Source organism: Stegodyphus dumicola, chromosome 7 (assembly GCF_044657685.1).
Source record: "Stegodyphus dumicola isolate Sdum_Otavi_A_Nest chromosome 7, ASM4465768v1".
Classification (NCBI taxonomy): domain Eukaryota; kingdom Metazoa; phylum Arthropoda; class Arachnida; order Araneae; family Eresidae; genus Stegodyphus; species Stegodyphus dumicola.
In genome coordinates, this window is record NC_140774.1 from 55,010,302 (window position 1) to 55,024,243 (window position 13,942).

The window sequence follows — 13,942 nt, forward strand, 5'->3', positions numbered from 1 at the left end:
TTATTTTCCAGATGCTGTAATGAAAAATATTTCATGAGTCACTTTCTTACCTCTTTTTTTTGGGGGGGAGGAAGTGGCGATCATTGATTGGTGTGGGAGTAATTTTATCTCGAGCTCGGATTTTTTTAGTATAAAATATAAAAAGTATTATAATTTTTTCCAAAACATTCTGTATGTAATAAAATATGAATTTATACACAAATATTTATTTTTAGGCTATAAAGGTGTTTCAAAGAATAAACATAAAAATCTCAGGAAAAAAGAAAATGAAAGTTAGTTGATATAACTGTACCAGTTAATATAAAATTACTTATTATTTCCATTCCAAATGCCAAAATGTAACCGCTTCTGATAATATAAACTATGGTAGAATCACTCTAGGAATGAGGATGCCCTCTGGTGAGTAGACAGAGAAAGACTTCAGTAAAGGACAGGTGATGAGCTTGTTAGGTTGTATCAAACACCTGCTTTGTAAAATCTTAAAATTATAAGTTATGGCTGTGTATAACTTAAACCTCAAAATTATTATTACATGATAAAGAACTCATTTATGACACCATTCAACATGAACCCCTAAAAAATAATTTTTTTTATAGATATGAAACTTTATTTGCAACTTTTTGTTTGATAGGCACAAAACTTTTGTTTTGGGTGCATTTTAAGACATTTAACTTGGGGTACATACTTAACACTTGTGAGTGCTGATGTTTTACAAATGCAAGTGTGTGCTGCAGGATTAAAGTAAAAGTTTACAGAGCATATCATGGCAATCTTAAAACCAAACAATTATATAAAATTTTCAAAAATTAGAAATAACATTTATTAAAAAAAGAAGGGAAGCATGTTCAAAGCAAAATTAAAAAGAAAAAATATTCATTTAAAACAGGATCATATCCATAAAAAATAAATAAATAAATAAAAGGGGGGAAAAAGAAAGAAATAAATTGAGAATATATTTTCTTCATGAAAATTATTTGAAAGCTCTAATAACAATAAAAAATCTGAAACATTTTTGTGTAACAGATTAAAAAAAATTGCATTTTTATATTACAGTATTTAATACTTACTTTTAACAACACACAATTACATAGAGGAGGAAAAGCAGCAATATTATTATGCTGAATATAAAGCTGTTCCAAATGTCGAAGCATTTCAATTGATTCTGGTAATGATTTAAGCTTATTCTTAGAAACATCAAGGAGCTTCAGAGCTTTTTTTTTTAAAAAAAAAAAAAAAAAAAAAAAAAAAAAATGAATAGAAGACATGTACTCATTACTACATTTCACTAGTAAATACACAGAGCATTTCAAAAACACTGTAAACTGAATATTTCTAAAGCCTGAGAAATACGATCATTACGAGATCCATGGCTTCAATTTAAGAAATGAATTAAATAAGTTTTTAGACTACAATAATTGTTGGTTACATGATACTTTTTAGTAAAATTACAAAAATTATAATTTTCAAATAAGTGCTTCATGATGAATATATTATTACATATCCTAGTAAAATTTATATTATCAAGATGTTGTTCCTTATCCTCCTAAAATTTCTTTAAAAAACGTAACTTTGTAATAGAAAAATAAACAAAAGGTCAAAATAACAACTTTAACCATTTTTCAACTATAGTGCTAATTTCAATGGAAATTACTATTCTTCTAAATAGAAAAATAAACAAAAGGGTAAAAAAAAAAAAGACTTTAACCATTTTTCAACTGTAGTGCTAATTTCTACGGAAATTACCATTTGCTATAGGCAGTGCGGAATACCTTAACAAATTTAATGCAAAGTTGTCATCCCCAATTGCAGAAAATTTGCTTTGCTTGAAATACAAATCACATTAAACAAATTAAATCATTTTTCACAGTGTAAAAAGTTTCAAATATTAGCAAAATATGCATTGTTAAAAAAATTTGTGGTGAATATATTTTCTGAACTTAAAGTATAGTTACAACAGTGTTTATGATATCTCAATACTAGTGCAAGAGACATTTCCGTATTTCAAAATCTAATTTGTTGCATAAATAAGGAGCTCCTATCACATCTTCAAACAGAATTAATTAACTAATCTGCAAAATGATGATATGCTAAAAAATGAAGTTTAAAGAAACAGATTTAACTCAATTCTATACATATCCCCTGTAAGATAAATATGGCCAATTAAAATCATATGCATGGCGATTTATATCTGCATTTTGAAATACTTACCATTGTGAAAGGACATTTTCAAAAATGAAGTACATAAAGTTGCAATACAGATTCTTATTAATGATGATAATTCACAAACTATGTTAATAATAGGAAGTACTGTTAACTTTGAACTCCAGTATTAATGCTATTAATATCTGTGTGTGTGTCTTTCTGTTTGTAATATCATCTCCTCCGGAATGGCGGGGAGTTGAGTTTTGAGAGAGGTACCCCCCCCCCCCAGATTCCAAAAATTCGCAGGAAGCCATTTTGACCATTTTTATCTTCATATGACTTTAATCAGCTGTATAATTAAAAACTATGAAAATAATAATTTTTTTCACGTTGCAAGTTGCTTTATTTGCTGAATTTCATTGCTGTTCAGCAAGCTGTGTTGAAGCACATACAAGGTGGAATTTTAAAACTGCTATCCATCTTTTCTAAACAGAGTAAAATATTTTTTAGAATAGAACTTATAAATTTTGATTCAACTGCAACCTGCTCATTAAGCAGGTTTTCCCACTATTGATGAAATATTATCTGAGAAAAAGAAATTACATTCATCACACTAGCACAAAATTTAATTTGTTCTATAATACATTGATTAATAAATGGAAGTATTTTATTCTTTTTTGTATCAGCAAAATGTGTATAAACATTATGTAAAAGTATCACTTTTTAACGGGCCAAACCCTAAAATTTCTTAAGATCTGGCACTTTCTAAGAAAAGCTTGCTGATCCTTGGCCTAAAGCAGTATTTGCATACAGTCCCTAAATTTTTTAATTAATGATATTTTGTATGAATTTAATTTTTTTGAGGAAGAAGGCAGGAAGTCAAGCATGGGAAACTGTTCTCTCACTGACACTTTTTTTACAAAAGGGTCATGTAAAAATTTAAGTTTTGTATATTTTTACTAAGACATGATTAAAATTATAATAGTCTAAAAGATTACTTTATTTCATTCTTTTCCTAAATTTGAAATAAAGATTTATTATCCAACATTCAAGAGCTATTTCATAAATCCATTTTTTTAAATACCTTACAAAGTATATATATATTTATACAGCAAAGCACATAAAAAATACTATATTTTAGAAAAACTTTTTTAACATGCTGAAAGTATTTAATAACTGAAGTAAAATAATTTTTTTTTTCAAATACATACTTTACCTTTCATTTTGTAAGTACTCAAATAAGCGTCACCTGAATATGGATGACACAGCCTGATCAGAATTTTTGCCGTCATCCAAATAAAAATATATTTATTTCACTATGGCAGAAATCTAGCTCAATTTTTGTTTTGACATGCTCTGTCTTTATAAAATAATACAAATTAAACTTAGTAAATGAAGTACATAATTAAAAAACTGAATCTTGAAATTCATTTTCTCAACATAATGAGATGTTGAGTAACAGTTCAAAATTTAACCATGATTAAACAGTTCAGTTAGTAAAAAATGGAAGCTATGAGCACAAAGCAGCCTTTATATACCAGGTATGAAATGCTTGAAACATCCAGGATTTATTAGAAGTAGATTTATATATGTCTAGGATAATCAAAATGATTTGGCAGTTGGTTTTGAGAAAGCATAGCATGTAAACATCTTGAAAATTCAGGAAAATTTTGCTGAATATCACATTGAAAAACAACCAAATTTTTTCTTAATGCATTTAGGCATCAATAAAACTAATCTTTCCAAAGTTTTGAATTAAATTGTACAATGATTTCTTTAGACTGGAATGATGAAAGCGCTAAGATTTAAGCTTTGGAATTTAATATCATTTTGATTTTTTGTGGGATCTGAGAATTCGAATGTCCAATTTCCTAGGAAAATAAAATGTAATTGACAATTTAATTCACATCCAATGAATTAATTTACTTATTAGGTTATCTGCAAAGTTCTGCAATTTTTTAATGATAAATACATATGATGCAATCCAGAAACAGAAGAAAATTTCATTGAATCACATAAGCGTCATACTGTTTATGACTTTTTGTCATTTTTCCGGCACCTAGAAAATTCTTCCTTTAAAAGTCATTAGGTCTATTCATAAAAAAGTTATCAAAGTGCTGCTTGACAGTCTTCAAAGAAGTAACTCCAGACCCTAAAAAGAATTTGAAGTGACCTGAAAAAATGTAAATTCGAGAGAATGAGGTCTGGTGAATATGGAGCATGGTCACACAAACATCAAAGCTACAAGTGACATTTATCAAAATTATGGGACCAAGCACTGTTACACTGGAAGACAACACCTCAATGATTGGTCAGTTCTGAGTGCTTCAATTTTTTCTTTTAAACTGTCATTTGGGAGCAGCATTTTCCAAATTTATTGTCTGATTTAGTGGCAACAATTTATAATACACAATTCTTTTGTAGAAATAATACATTTTAAGATGCAGCCTCATTCATGATATTACTACAGCAGGACTCCATGATATTTTTCTTGTAACATTATTGTATAGTATTCACTTCTCATCTCCAAAAATAAGCCTTTAAAAAAAAAAAAAAAAAAGAGCCTTTTATTTCATTTTAACAAAGAATCACATTGCCAAAGTTCAAGCAAGCACATTCTCTTCTGTTAACGTATGGGTTATTTTACAGATCATAGTAGCAAACATACTCAGTATTCTTCAAATGATCATATATTGTCCTTGTCAGAAGATTTAGTCTATGTGATAATTCCTCAATTACATAAAAAAGATTTTCAGAAATAGCTTCTCTTAATAGGTCATTGTTTAAAGAGGATGGTAATTCAGAATGAGCATCACCTTCAAAGTTCAAATTTCCATGCTTTAAAGTTCACACAGCACCTTCCAAACTGTGTGTGTCATTAGAAGCAGCACTTTGTCTACATACCGAGCAAATTTTATGAACAGTCTGACTAGCACATTATTGTATTCTAAAGTAAAAGAGCCTGACATGACAATAAGGAACTTTTGGGTTCTTTATTTTTAACACTGCAATGAAACAAAATTATGTCATATGGAAGATTGAATCTTTGGAAAGAGCCCAAAACAAAGCTCTTCGAATTATCACAGGAACGGTGAAAACTACCCCAATTCCAGCTAGACAAAGCTAAACTTCCAACCCATCAATTGCGACTGAAATCAAGAAACAAGCAGTTGGTATATTCATTAAAACGAAAGCATTGCATAGAGTGCATTAGATGAACAAATGCAAACCAAGTGAAGACCCATATGCCTAGACAAGTCACGATTGCATGGCACATCATTTTAGTAAAACTGGCATCTTTCTGTCTAGTATATGACAAATTTGCAATTTGGGCATCATGAATACAGAGCTTCTTCTTATATGCCTAGAACTAGATAAAGAGTCTCAGAAATGTGGTGAGATAAGTGAACTATATTAGAATGCCAGAGTTCTCATAAACTCCTTGTAAAGAACTACATCTCTTATGTTCCTTTCCTAGTTGTTTAAAATTTTAACTTTTTACTTTTGTTCCCATGTTCATTTACTCTGATTCTTACTTTATAAATGTTTGCTCTTTTTTACTATTTATCATTGTTTATGTGTGATGAGCTGTTTTATATGTTGGATTGATATTTAAAATACAGCCATATGTAATAACATATTTAATGTTAAATTTGATCCCAATATGCTAGTTGACATGTTAACTGCAAGGGAAAGAAAAAACAAAAATCTGGAAAGATCTGGAAGCTAATTTAAAAAATATTTTTCCTTTTTCAAAAAATAATTTCATCACAGACCATGCTCTCTATTTTATTCATTCCAGATTATAAATTAAAAATAAAGAAAAATCACTGGACCTAATTTTCAGAATTAGTTCTTTAATCTTCACTAAACCAGAAAGGTTTTTTTTTTATTACTGTACTCATAAAGGCCATTCTTCAATTATAAAAAAAAGACTAACAATTACAAAAAGGAGGCAGGAAATAAATCAGAAGAAAATGCTTGATTTCTGTCTCAAAAAGGTATGCTCAGTTGTATCTTAGCAACAGTTTCAAATTTGTATATTATACAAATAATTTTCTTTAAAATAAAGCTAAAGAAAAGTGAAATATACACTAATGTATAACCAAATAAAAATGTAAAATTCACATTGATTTACTACAAGTGTTTCTTTCTATTCAAAATCTGTTTCATTATTTTAAAAATTATGTAAATAAAGACTTGTGGTTTTTGGAAAATCTAGCTGCCGAATCTGAACTTTCATGAATCTTAATATGTAGCTCTTACTGACGTGAAGTTTAGCCACCCTGTTACGTTATATTCCAGAATATGCATCCCAATTTTTGTAATCTCATATATAGACTCTGAGTGCTACATATAATAATGTTTGAAATTTTTTAATAATATCCATAATAGTTAAAACTTTACAAGCTAAATATAGGTTAAGGCACTTACGTATTATCCTGTTGATTCAAAAACTGTAACCAAACAGGAATTCATCCTCAGTTATGGATAAGTGGGACATAACAACACATTCATAACATCTGCGCTTTTGTCTGGTATATGCTCGACTGAATAAGTCACCTTTTGTTTTTATAAACAAGTATATAAATTAACTGCTATTGTTGTATTTTTTCCTTCCATTTTGAAAAAAAAAAAAAAAACCATGAGGGATCTGTTTTCTACAGAATAACAAGCAGTGGATTTATTTCAAAGTTATGCAATCCTGCTATCAAAAAAACAGTGGATTAACAGGAACAATATGTTCAGCATAATTTAGTCAACAAAACAGTAGAACATATTCAGAGAATAATAAAACAATAATGAAATAATTACCTGCATGAAATTTATACTCACAGCACAAAGAGCTTTTAATAAAATGGGGGGCTAGAGGGGATAATAAAATAGTAGAAATCTATGAAAGCTTTTTTATAAAATTCAAAAATAAAACAGGTTGAGTACTGATTGTTTATTAAATAAATAAATTATGTTTCTTCAGAATTCTGTAGAAACAATAGGTATTACTCTGACAGAACCTCTACCAAATTTCATGATTTGATGATAGACAACTTTTATGGTTGACAGGATAATATGTAAGTACCAAGATTAATAACATTCATATTATAATTATTGAAATGTCAATACTATTGCTCTGCATTAGGCCAAAAGAAAAAAAAAATTACCAGTTAAGTCACCAATTTCAACAGGCAAAGTTGTTAACTCATTGTTTGAAATATTTAAATTAGAAACTCTTGACAAGAAACCAATACAATGAGAAAGCCTTTTTAAATTATTGTTGGACAAATCCTAAAAAAAGCATAAAAAATAGATAGCATAAAAGTAGGAAAAATATGAATAATATAATTTAACATAATGAAATTATGCAGACTTAATTAATTATGAAATTATGTAGACTTTAGACTTTAAACCTGAAAGAAAGATTAAAAATCTTTGCAAAATTTTCTACAAATTCTGAATTACTGACACACAAAAATATATGAATTCAATGACATGGAAAGGAAACAAACTTGCAAATCTTATTATAGGCATTAAAAAAGATTGGGAATTCAAGAAGCAGTTACCTATAGTTCACTTTCTGAATATATTTAATGTCAGTGCATTCATAAATGACTAAAAGTGGTTACATTTAATTATCCTATGTTTTCTAAGGCACAAAGAATTCAGATAACCTTTATTACCAGACAAAACAGCATTTCTGGTTATGGATAAAAATTACATCATAATGTCCTCATGCATTAAGAAATATGAGAAAGAACCCAACGAATATCTTACTGCCTAATGAGCTCTTCTCAGATCAGAAGATTGCAAAGCAACAACATGTCTCGCTGTTCAATATATTTTAGCTTGATCTGAAATGTTTTATTTGCTTCTGAATAAATTATTCTTTTTCAATACTTCTTTCCAGTACCTGTTTTTGATAATTGCTTCAAATCATTAAACTAAGCATTTTGTTATGATTTTTGCAAACCCTTAATAATACCTCTTTATATAAAAAACAGCTTTCACTTTATTTTAATGCCTGGTTACAGTGACATGGTCTTTGATAAAAATATTTCCTCAAAAAAATCACCTATGTGATGTTAATTTTCTTAAAAATATCAGTAGGTTCTATTTTATCGCTATAAATTCTTTGAAGAATATAAAAAAGAATTAATGTCAAGTTTTTTTCACCTCATCAGCATCTTTCCAGACAGATTAAATATCAAAACTCATAAACAGTGTTAACAAATAAGGTATTGCAATAAAAATTTCTCTTATATCCATACAGAAGGAAATATCTGAAGCATACTCAAAAGACAATATAGCACTGAATAGCAACTATAAATATTAATATACCTTAACTAGCTTTCTTAATGCAATGAACGTAGAAGTGGTATTGTCTTTTTAAATGTCCTTACTTTTATTGCCTTCTAAGCATTTAAGCAGCATTTGTAAAAAGCTACAGCTTAAAAAAATATTCCACTCGCATCCCTTTTTAATCACTTTTATCCCACATTGACTTTACAGACTGCTATTTTGAACTTGGCCACATAATTTTGAAGAAGCTTCTAGAATTAAAGTATTTTGATAATGATACAAATGTGCATCTATTTTTACAGTTTACAGCTAAAGAACAATAACAACAACAAAAAAAGGGGGGAGTGGGGGCAGTTTTCTAGTTGCGGCATGATTACAATGTGTAATATAGTGATGTACAGCACTTAAACCCTCCTAGAACTGTCTTTCCAAGTAAATATGCATCACATGCTTATTTCAGACAATTAGTTAAATTTGATTCTGGGCCTTAGGCCACCAAGCATCAATAATTCAACCCAATGAATGGGTGATTCTGGTGAATGGGTTGATACATAGATTTTTGCAGTCTTTTCCATGTGCAGTGTCAATATGAGTCAGTTGCTTTAAGGGCCACTAGTTTCCCATCTCGAAGGCATTACTCCACGTGCAAGATAGTTCTTGGGCACTTTTCCAAAATCGATTAAATCAATAGTCATAGATTTTATTTCACTCTGCTTTTAGCATTTCTCTTATTTACACTAGTGCTGTGTCATCACAGCTTTCAAGCTAAAAATGTTTTACTTACTGTAACATTGGGTCACATTAATTTTTTTTTTTTTTTTTTTTTTTTTTTTTTATAGCTCAAAGGGGCATTAGATCCAAAGGGCTATTAGTCTCAAAATAGCATTTTGTGCCATTTCACTTTCTGCTTTGATTCACTTTTCAAACTGTTGCCACCAAATATTATCACCATGTATTATATTTAAAAAAAACTAAATAACAAAGTACCTGCATGTCTCTCATATTGTAAAAAAACAATGGTACCTAGAGCCATCAAATTTTTAATAATGTAGTCCTCCAACCAAACATGGACACTTAGAAGCCTGAATTTTGAATCTGTTATCTATTTCAAATTTTGTAAAACTTTAATGAATTTTTGATTAACAAACTCAACGATTTCAAAGCGAGCAATGGCAACACTGTATGGGAAAAAAACATTTTTACCTCCAGCACACAAGACTGTGTAATGAAAATTTCAAAGATATACTGCTTTTAAATATTTTGTGATATTGCTGTTGAATTGAATTTTATGTGGCTTAAATGTGAAGAACATGATATTTAATAAGGTAACACACAAAACATTAAAAAAACACCTTTTTGGGCATAATATAAGATCTGAAAGCTTTCAGATTTTTTAGTTTAATTAAATTGACCTGTAACATCGGGATAGAATCCACTAAAAAAACAATTTTACTTAAGTCATTTAGTGGTTCATTCGTTACTGGAAATTTACAAAAATTAATTTTTATTTCTTCTGTATGAATTTGTAAACTTTTGTAGAATAAAACAGCAATAAATAGCCAAATGTGATACATTAGTTACCTAAAATAATACTCAGTACAAAGAAATGTACGAAAATTAATAAATTGGTCTCTTTACCTTCTCCATTCCCATATTTTATTCATTTAATTATTTTATCATTTACAAAAAGTCCTTTCATAAGCATGGACTTTTGTAAATCTGACCCATGAGAAAATTTTAAAAAATGCAAAACTGACTTCAGTCTTACAAAATAATTTTTTTTCTTGAAATGCACTAGAAAATAAATTTCTTAAAATACAATAGCTATATGCTAAAAATAGATTTTGTTAATGATACTCATAGGCCAAAAGATTATATTTAGTGCTATTTGAATTAAGAATAAGTGATTTGTTATTCACACAAACCCAGAACCAGCACCAGGGCTTGTATGGCCGCATTGGGTAGTAGAATAAAGGGAATACAGAGGGAGGCAGAATTTTAGGACTCACAGAGACTATACCAGGCGTAAGATATATGCGCCGGCCCTCAATAAGCCTTAAGTATATTTATTTATTCAGGACTCAGATAAGCCTTAAATATGTGCATAAATATAATAAATAACAAAACTAATATAATTCAGGCTTAATTGTCTCAGTGCACAAGTTAAACTTTATGATGACAGCTGCGAATTTTAAAGGTTTTTGGATATCGCAAACCAAAGCTAAAATTTTCCAATTAACGGATTTTGCAAAGAAGTGTGGTTATAAATGAAAATGATATAAAAGAAGTGTTTCATTGTCATAACAATGCTCCTCAATCATCAGTCAATGGATGACGAAATCTGTTATATGGTTCTAGATACACAAAATAGTTCTACTGATAGAAGTTACTGAAAAAATTTTGATTGACAAGTTAGAAAATGTTTAATAAAGTAAACAATTAATATTATTATTATTATTTTTGGTAAATTTTGATACTCTTTAGATCATAAATGCTTCATTATTTCATAAATCACGATTTCATATTTTTAATTTTATAATTTCTTCATGCCATCTTTCTAGATTTAAACTAATGACCTAATAACTAGAAAAATCCCAAATTCGGAATCGGTGAAGTCCCGACGAATTCAGATCTCGGACTTTGTACTCTCTCTATATATGTATATAATAGCTGCATAAATATATATACACATGCACACTTACAGAAACAAAGCCTATTGACATGCAGGAATTAGCTAAATACAGTTAAACTCTACAGTCATTTGGGTACATTAAAAGAAACTATGATTTTCTACTTTACCAATTCTTCAAGAAATGACAAGCTTCCAATATCATCACTTAAAAAATGGAGTTTATTATACTGGGCATGAAGTATTTTCAGTGACTTCAGTTGAAACACACATTCTGGTATACATTCAAACTGGTTACGACTTTAAAAGAGTAAAAACAAATATATACCAAAAAAATACAAAAAAATGCCATAAAATACAGTATAAAAATAAGGTTAGAAATATCAAAATACTACAATGTTTATTCCATTCATTTAATAAATCACAACAGCAAGATCTTATTTAAATAATCTTAGTTTCACTTTTGAATTTTTTCTATAGCAATAAATGGAGGTTGACTCTTTTATGTTAACAAAAGTTGCCCCCACAGAATATTAAAATTAGAGTAAATAATGGTAACTTAAGAGTAGGAATGGGGTGAAATTTAATTTCTTTACAAAATTTGGTTATATATTTAAATGACAGTACACTAAGATATAAGCCTTAACATTTTTACAGTTTATGCCTCAATTACAGGATATTTTGAGTTTACTGTTGCAAAAATAAATTCATACAGTTATAAGTTTTGTAGCTATTTCTGAAGTGACCAATAAATTTGTTTTAATAAAAATATATCACTTGAAACTTCAACTGGATTGTAAGTGATAATTTAACTGATGAAAATTAAAAGATTGGTTATTCCACTTATATATAGCAATACATAAATTCTACTATAATACTGTGATTTCAGTAACAATTATTAAAAAATAATAATTTACACGTACACGCATGCAAACACACTTGTCATTATAATGTCATTTACTTATTTTAATGGTTTTAACATAATTTTCTACTTTCACGTTGTCTCCTTGTTTCATTTTTAATAAGTAAAATCTTTAAATATTGAACCTCAATAACTCATGGGGGGCCTCTTCTATTTTGTAAACTAAACTGGTGCTCTTATATGAAGGGATCAAGAATTTTAATTTCAAAAAAATTTTAACGACAACTTTTGATTTAACATATTTTAAGTGAAACTATCTTACACTGCTAAAAATAACTCCCAATAAATATGTCACTCATGTTATTATAAAGAATAATGATTAGCAATAAATATCTTTTAATCAATCAATAAATTGTACATCTTGGATGCACATATTGTTCTTTAAAATACAAGGTGTGGCTATTAATTTCCAGGACTCCTCCAATAACACCAGAACAGATGATATGAAAAACATAACCTTTTAATATGTTTCGAAGTAATCCCCATCTGCCATAACACACTTCTGTGCTTAGCTGTATTAGTTATGGAAACAACGTTTAAAGTCCTCTTTCAAAAGGCTCTTCAATGTCGACGTCACGTTCTTCTTGATATCTTAAACATCCACAAAGCGTGCTCCTTTGATCACAGTTTTGAGTTTGGGAAAAAAAAAGTCTGTGGGGACCATGTCAGGAGGGTTACAGCCGAAAACATCGTGGCAAAAACATAGCGGATGAAAACGTTGCAGAGAAAACAATGCAAGGCGAAAACGTCGTGACACAAAACATCGTGGGAGAAAACATCACAGTTCTAAAACATCGCGAGACAAAATATCGTCATCCAAAATAAAGCGGCTCAAAAATTTCGCAGTTTAAAAATGTCGTCGTCGAAAATATTGTGGTAAAAAAAAGTATCTACAAATCATCGCATGTCGATAACATCGCAGACATGCTTTTCTCAGGCTTTAATAATTGTAAATGGATATTTTCATAATGATTTGTGAGCGCGAGATGGAAAGAAGGATAATCGTTACTTTCATATTTTTTATTAACTAATAAATTTTTCTGAAAATGTAAGAAATAAATTTAAGCATAGAAAATTAAGGCAACTTATACCACTTAATAGAATTTTAAACTGACATAGTTAACTAACAAAGGTCATTAATAAATCATTTTTTATAAAGTTTTTACTGGTAATTTTTCATTAAAAGTATAATCTAAAAAAGTTTAGAAAAAGGAAGCTACGTAACTGCATGTCCTTATTTATAAAAAATTGCTAATTATGAGATTATTTTCTTTACTTTTGTCAATCTAATACTCTTATAATGAAAATTATTTCTTGTTCTGCTTCAGTTTATTCTTAAGTATTAAGTTTCCTTCTTACTTTTTTCAGCAAAAATTTATTAGTTAATAAGAAATATGAAAGTAAAAATTGTCTTTCTTTCCATCTTGCATTTACAAATCATTATGGGAATATCCATTTACAATTATTAAAGCCATAAAAAAGCAGGTCTGCGATGTTATCGTCCTGCGATGATTTGTCGATACTTTATTTTTTACCGCGATATTTTCGATGACGATATTTCGAAACTGCAAAGTTTTTGAACCGCTTTGTTTTAGGTGACAATAATTTGTACCACGATGATTTAGAACTGCGATGTTTTTGCCCGAGATGATTTTGCCGAGATGTCATTGGCAGACACCTGTCAGGAGAGTAGGAAAGAAGTCTGCGAGAACCAAGTCAGGAGAGTATGATCGAACTTTCCCAAACTCAAAACTGTGATCAAAGGAACATGCTTTGTGGATGTTGAAGACATCAAGAAGAACGTGACGTGACATTGAAGAGCCTTCCGAAAGAGGACTTTAAAAATTGTTTCCACAACTTACACAGTCGAGCACAAAAGTGTGTTATGGCAGATGGGGATTACTTCGAAACATATTAAAAGGTTACGTTTTTCACATCATCTGTTCTGGTTT

General features: G+C 29.1%; 1 protein-coding gene across 2 annotated transcripts in view; it reads right to left on the reverse strand.

Annotated features, from left to right (window-relative positions):
* LOC118199369 (leucine-rich repeat-containing protein 40-like) overlaps window positions 1–13,942 on the reverse strand; it is a 54,540-nt gene that overhangs the window by 31,498 nt on the left and 9,100 nt on the right. For both annotated transcript variants that reach the window (XR_004759929.2, XM_035371210.2), the window contains exons 5-7: window positions 11,239–11,368; window positions 7,305–7,428; window positions 1,068–1,210 (exon numbers count right to left, since the gene is read on the reverse strand). Coding sequence is in view for 1 of the 2 variants with exons in the window: in XM_035371210.2 (XP_035227101.1) it covers window positions 1,068–1,210; window positions 7,305–7,428; window positions 11,239–11,368 (397 nt within the window). In the remaining variant the exon portion in view is untranslated. The remainder of the gene's footprint in view (window positions 1–1,067; window positions 1,211–7,304; window positions 7,429–11,238; window positions 11,369–13,942) is intronic.